The 6656-nt window shown below is 49.1% G+C and overlaps 1 protein-coding gene and 1 pseudogene across 1 annotated transcript; both read right to left on the bottom strand.

Moving 5' to 3' along the window:
• Positions 1–223: 223 nt before the first annotated feature.
• LOC124648803 lies at positions 224–3130 on the bottom strand (annotated as a pseudogene).
• Positions 3131–4805: 1675 nt separating this feature from the next.
• Positions 4806–6334, bottom strand: LOC124648802. Its single transcript, XM_047188505.1, has 3 exons — positions 6104–6334; positions 4914–5631; positions 4806–4837 (listed from the first exon to the last, which is right to left on the bottom strand). The coding sequence occupies exons 1-3, from the start codon at positions 6122–6124 to the stop codon at positions 4806–4808; spliced, it is 771 nt and encodes a 256-aa protein (XP_047044461.1). The 5' UTR covers positions 6125–6334.
• Positions 6335–6656: the final 322 nt, after the last annotated feature.

The raw sequence follows: 6656 nt of genomic DNA, 5'->3' as shown, positions 1-6656 counted from the left end.
GTGGAGTATCTGAGAGAATAATCGCTCCAAAGACCATGTAATTAAGTCTAGGATCCACAACAATAGCATGCACCTGCAACTGGAAATCACTACTTCAAGACTCGTAAAGAAGGAATAGTCATAACTGAATTCTCACAGACAGAGACAGGTAGTTGCAACAACTGACACACATAGTTGCTGCCATTTTTTCCTTTCAAGAAAAGTTTAACAGGCAAAGCACAAGTCACAACCTTGCTTCTTGGTTCAGGTACACAGCGAACACTCCCAACCAAATCACACTCACATGCAGCGCCATGTAGATGCACGCAGGCACATATAGGCCGCTGTTACAGTTCTAAACGCATAGCAAAGCACTCATGAAAACCACACACAAGCAAAGCATGCAGGCATCCACTGCAAATCGCATAGCCGCTGCTTATCGAGCAGGTCTGTGTACGCATGCATAGACCTGCGCGCCCTCTTCTTATTTGAAAGCCACACACAACTATAAGGTGAGAGTGAGAGCCACCATAAGCTCACACATATGGCACCGGGAACAAAATAGCACACGACGGCATGAGAGGCGACGGATTTACCGACGCTCTCCAAGAAGGCCAGCAATCCAAGCAAGCACGGAAGCAAACCAAACATGATCATACGGCAGCAGAACGTCCATCACTTCAACCGTAGCGATGGAAGAAACACAGCCGCGCAGAGTTCACCTAGGAAATGCGAGAGACGGAGACAGGACATTGTGAGTTGCTAACTGAATGTAAACAGCGGCATCGTCGTGGAACTAAGAGAGAAAAGGTGGATTCAGTCGTATCATACCTGAGGAAGGAGACCCTGGGCAGTTTCTTCTTGTAGTAGCGCGAGTGGACCGGCGCGTCGAAGTGGTCCGGGGAGTTGCCAGCGTCCCACTCCAGAGCATCCCACACGTCCTTCTCGATCTCGATGGTCGGCTTCTTCGCGCCTTGGCCACTGGCTGCCACGGATGGCAGCCTGCGCAGGGCCCAGCATCCCCTGATCTTGATGTTCTCGAGCACAGGAGCCACCATCTTGACCTCGCATATCTGCCGCAGCTTCGGGAGGTCGTGGAGGTGGACGGTCTTCAGCTTTGGGAATACTATGCCACCGGTGGTTATTTCCTCTCGGTAAATTTCGTTCAGAACGAAGATGTGGCCGAGATCGCCGCAGTGGATGATGTGCAGCGTCTCCAAGCTCGGGAAGGAGGAGACCCACGCCGGGAGCACAAACTGTACCCTTGGACATGAGTGCAGGTGTAGGTGCCGTAAGTTATTCAAATTATATTCTCTATTCTGCCACTGCCAGTACAAACCATTCGGCCAAATCGATCGGGCCATTAGGAGATCCCATGCCCAGAAGGTCTCCAACTCAGGAAAGTTGAAGTAATCCGAAGGGAATACAGTATCCAACTTCGGGCACCTCTCAGTGCGGCACCACTTAAGCTGGTTCCACGAGTATGCTACTGCAATACTAGGATGTATCGAGACATCATGCAAATGCAGGGATTCGGCAAAATGTATCATCGTGAAACTTAATACCTTCAGCATGCTCTCCTCGTGCCAGCTCCCTCCACCAATCTCTATATGTCGGTCAAAGCGTGTAGCCGGAGGATCTGGAAATGCCTTCATAGGGGGATCGCCAACCATGCTAAGGACATCACTGTACTTCCCTGATGCAGTAAGCTGTTGCAAGCACCCTTGATCACCGATGTTAAACTTATCATTGTTTGTTGCTTCAGATTGAACAACCCAATCATAAAAGGGTGACGAGGTGACATGGATATTAAAGTAAATATCCTTTATTTTGTCACATGTAAAATAATATTTAGAGAATAATCGCTCCAAAGACAATGTAAGCCTAGTATCCACAACAATAGCATGCACCCGCAACGGGAAGGACTTGGTCTTGTCGATGGATGGCCGCGGACACACGATTCCAGATCGGGTGTCTATGCAGACCAACTCTAGATTGGGTATTAACTTATAACCATTGTCGTCAACAAAGATGATATAGCACGAAGGTGCTTGCATCCTATTAGAAAGAGTTGCTTGAGCCTTGGGACTTGCACCACCATAGTCTTGAAGTCAAGTATCCTGATCGCAGTTCCAGAAAGGTCCAGTTCCACGAGGTTGTTTAGCCCACGCACAAACAGATTATCCAACTCGGTGCATCCTTGTAAGGAGATCTTGGAGGTACGGATATCCTTGTTATCTTCTGCAGCAGATGGGCGAAAATGTTTCGGAGGTAGCTCAATAGTTGGAGTACGCCTGGAAATAGACCCATATCCATCAATGCTAAAGGACCTGAGGGAAGGAGAGAGCTGACCAGGGGCAACAATGTTTTCTAGCCCATCACAACCATCAAGTATGAGCACCTGCAAGCTACTTGCCCTTGATAGGCTTGTTGGAAGAATTTCCATGCCAGAGTTGCCTGACAAGTCAAGTATTTCCATGCTTGTCTTGTCTATAAATGAGTCATCAACATCATTTGATGTATCATAAGGACATGTTGGCCTGATTATTCGGAGCCTCTGAAGGTTAGGTAGTCGCCCTTGTAATTGAGCTATGTACTGCCAACATCTGACTCCCTCTATATTTAGCTCGGTTATATTTGTCATGAGACTCATTTTCTCTCCAGATAAGATTTCACCCCAGTCTGTGTAGCGTAGGTCCAACACCAAAAGGTTATTCAAGCATGCCCATTCTGTATGATTATTATTTTCTTCTTCACTTATTTTGCGGTCTGTACAGTGATCCAATCCAAGAAATCTGAGGTTGTGACACCTACGGAAAGGAGGTGATGAAAAATTGAAGGCACACGAACAGAGAACTAATACAGCAAGGTTGCTGGAATTTTCAAACAAGCCATTTGGTAAAGTTGATGAGTGACTAGATCTTTCAAATGCCAAGAAGAAAGATGACGTCGTTGCGGGTATAGCCCGCAAACCACTTATTTCCACATTTTTCGATGTCACTGAAATCCATCGATATGGCCCTTCCTTATAGAGATCAACATCGTTAACGGCGAGAAAAGGAGGCTCCAAATACTTCATGAAACTTCTAAGCACCTCACCAATCAAAGAAGCATCACAGTCCCAACTTATCTCTCCACGCAACGTGTTACAAATATCCCTTGCTCTGTCCCCTTTTATGATTCCATCTGTTATGGTGCTGCTAGAGGGATGGCGCGAGAGGGCCGGCCGGGGGCCTTGCCCACGGCCGGTGGCAAGAGGGAAGGGATTTCCTTCTTAATTCTTGCTTGATTAGATTGATACATCTCCTCTCCTTATATAGAGAGGTTTACTTGACCCCTAAGTAAGCGACCCTTATCTCTAAACCCTAAGATTAATGGGCTATAGCTAGGCCCATGACGTACTCTAACACTACACCCCACCTGGACATGCAGCTCGTCCTCGAGCTGCAACCTAAACAAACCATGACTCGACGCAACACAAACCTAACACCTAAAAACGAGCCTTTTACATCTCGGCTTGTTTTATTACTCTCAACCTGAAATAGGCCGGGACGCTTTATTGTTGACCCCTGAACATAAAGTGGACACCATCCGCCCGTCGGACGTGCACTCGTACAGCCACCTGGATCCCATGGAAACCAGCGGGACAAAAGGAGCCCGCGCGGCGGCCGGCGGCGGAATGCAGTGGTGCTACGCGGTGCGCTCCTGTCGGTGACACCATGCCTTCTCCCCGCCGGATGACTGTCGATGGCGCAGACTTTGAGGTCGCTGCCCGCGGGAAAAACAGCATGTCCGCCGCCCGTGGGGGAAACCGCATGCCGAAGATCCCCGACGCAGCGGACGACATCGAGGTCCGTTGCGCAACGAAGTGCAACTTGGAGGAGCTGCAGCTGCAGATCACGCATCTCCCGCACACGCCGACGCACTAGGAGGCCGCGCGCAGCAGCCTGCAGCCTCACCGCCGCCGACACGTGGCGGATAGCGATCCAAGCCGGAAGCGGTGACGGCGACGGAGGGAAACGGACCTGGTGGAAGGGCATCCCGGGCGGTGTCGATGTAGAGCCCGGGGCCAAGGTCGCTCCCACACCGCCGAAAGGCAGGGACTGCATCGGTGGCGGCAGCAGCCGCCGCTGCGGTGTTGGTGGCGACGGCAGCAGCTGCTGCTGTTGCAGCTGCCCACCGAACGGCAGGGACAGCGTCGGTGAGGACAGCAGCTGCAGCGGCGGCGTTGGTGGCGGCAGCAGCTGCTGCTGTTGTTGTAGCGTCTCGGTGGGGAAGAAGGCGGCCGGCTGCTGGAGAAGAGGGACCCCCGGCGCCGAGGTAGGGCCCGGCCCGGAGATGGTGGACAGCGGCAGTGGGGACTGCAGCAGCCCAACGTCGGGTGGCGGCGACGACAGCAGCAGCGTCGGCTGCAGCGGCCCAGCGATCGCAGCGGAGGCCGCCTGGTGCGTCGGCGGCCCGTAGGGACCGGCCAGGAAAAGGTGGATCTCCTGGACCGCGGTGGCGAGATCGCGGAGGGCTGCGGTGATCTCCGCCGGGGAGAGAACGGCGGGGACGTCGAAGTGCGGCGGCGGCGGGTGGGAAGAACTCGGTGGAGGGCTGGACATGATCGAACCCGGGAAAGCTGGCTCTGATACCAAATTGTTATGGTGCTGCTAGAGGGATGGCGCGAGAGGGCCGGCCGGGGGCCTTGCCCACGGCCGGTGGCAAGAGGGAAGGGATTTCCTTCTTAATTCTTGCTTGATTAGATTGATACATCTCCTCTCCTTATATAGAGAGGTTTACTTGACCCCTAAGTAAGCGACCCTTATCTCTAAACCCTAAGATTAATGGGCTATAGCTAGGCCCATGACGTACTCTAACACCATCACATATCCAATAGTTGGAAGCATGAGAAATCCAATCAAGTTTTGTGGCAATGTGAAAATTATAACGCAGAAATAACCCGTAGAGGCAACATTCTGCGACTATTGTTGGGTCGATGTCTTGCATACCTAGACCACGAGCAACTATGGCAGCAGCTTGTTGATGCAGTAGTTCACGGAAATCTGAACTTTCTAAATCACTTATTTTTCTCATGGAATGCATGAAAACGTGAGTATATCTTAGCTTGGCGGTTATCTTACGATGATTGTGATGATGCATGGCCAGGCAACTTCTGTCGAAGGTCCATATCACCATGCTTTCGCCAAATCTTGTAAGAGGAATGCCAATCGTACCTACATCAATCTCGTTGTAACTTCCATTGAGAAAAAACATCATAAATTTGGTTGCACTCAGGGTTTGATTAATAACTCGTGCAACACTGTCAATCTCACCCCTTGAGCTTTCATCAACTCCATAAAAATCATCCCATTCATCGTTGTGATCTAGAATAGCCATTACAGAGCGGTCAAGTTTCAGTTCTCTTGCAACTGCCCTCTGCACTGCTCTTCTATTTTTCCACTTTGAGCAATCTATGAAAATTGTCCTGTCAAAGCTTAGTTCTGGATGGATTCTCCTGGCTGGAAGCACTGATGCCATGTATCTAAGAACAGCAGAGGCCCCAAATCCATCCCAACCATCAATATAGAATACCTTGCCGCAACCCATTGCCATAATTGTTTCATAAATCAGGGCTCCTGTAGTTTGAACATCGCCGAACGAAACAGCCTGAAGTAAAGAACCCAAAATATATTTGCTTTCTTACTATTTTTCTTTCGAAAAAATGGTGCGACTTTGTTGATTAACCAAACAAACAAAGCACAGTAAATAACATGCCTACAACTGTACGTAAGTATTGAATAAGCAATATGCATGGTATATTGAATTTCCGATAGACATGCGCCGATTCTTTTTTTTCTATATATGCAATCATCAAAGGCAACACGAAACAACAAAAGTAACTGTGGGATGTTATGCTAAATCAGTCATAGATGTATGAACTCCAGAAGAAAAAAAAGTTAATTTTGATCTAAGGCCTTTACTGGGGTATATAGCATGGGCTTGCATAGAGGGAATTTGGTACGACTGGCCAGTGCGATGTACACAACTTTTCTCCTATTGACAGTTGACACAGAGTATTCACCAATCTGATCAAGCACTCTCTAGATAGTCTCGAACGTAAAATTCACAAGAGCATTACCTTTTCCTGAGGAACAGTCATGATGGGTACACACTCTGTCCAAGACCAAGAGAGAGAAGCAGCATTGAACTTAATCGATCTTTAGCCAACAAGGACTCATGATGAAGAACTCCCCTGATGAGAAAATGCAGCAGCAGATTCAATCCATCAGTTGAAGATCGATCACCTGCCACACCACCTGCATACACAACAACAAATGAAAAGATGCTAAGTTACCTTGACAGCAGAAAAGCACAGCTTCACAAAAAAAAGTTCTTTAGAAAATCTTTCATTTGTTCGTTGACTATTGCTGGTGAGCGAGAGAGCAGGGGCGAGCACCGCGGCGGCGGCCATGGACTCGTCATCACCTTCCCCCACCCACTCCCTTTCCCCTTCTGTCAGGATCCCGGTGGATCCTTGACGAACTGGATCACGAAAAGGAAGGATTTTGGGGGGAAATCGGTAGACAAAAGGTTAAATTGCAAGAACTAAATAAATGGTAAATTGCAGAAAAGTAAGATAAATTTAGGGTTCATATTTCTTGGTTTTTTGCAACAGGATACAAGGGTAGGCT

The sequence above is a fragment of the Lolium rigidum genome, chromosome 4 (assembly GCF_022539505.1).
Source record: "Lolium rigidum isolate FL_2022 chromosome 4, APGP_CSIRO_Lrig_0.1, whole genome shotgun sequence".
In the NCBI taxonomy this organism is placed as follows: Eukaryota; Viridiplantae; Streptophyta; class Magnoliopsida; order Poales; family Poaceae; genus Lolium; species Lolium rigidum.
The sequence above is the reverse complement of the archived record's forward strand: the minus strand, read 5'-3'. Positions and strand labels throughout refer to the sequence as shown.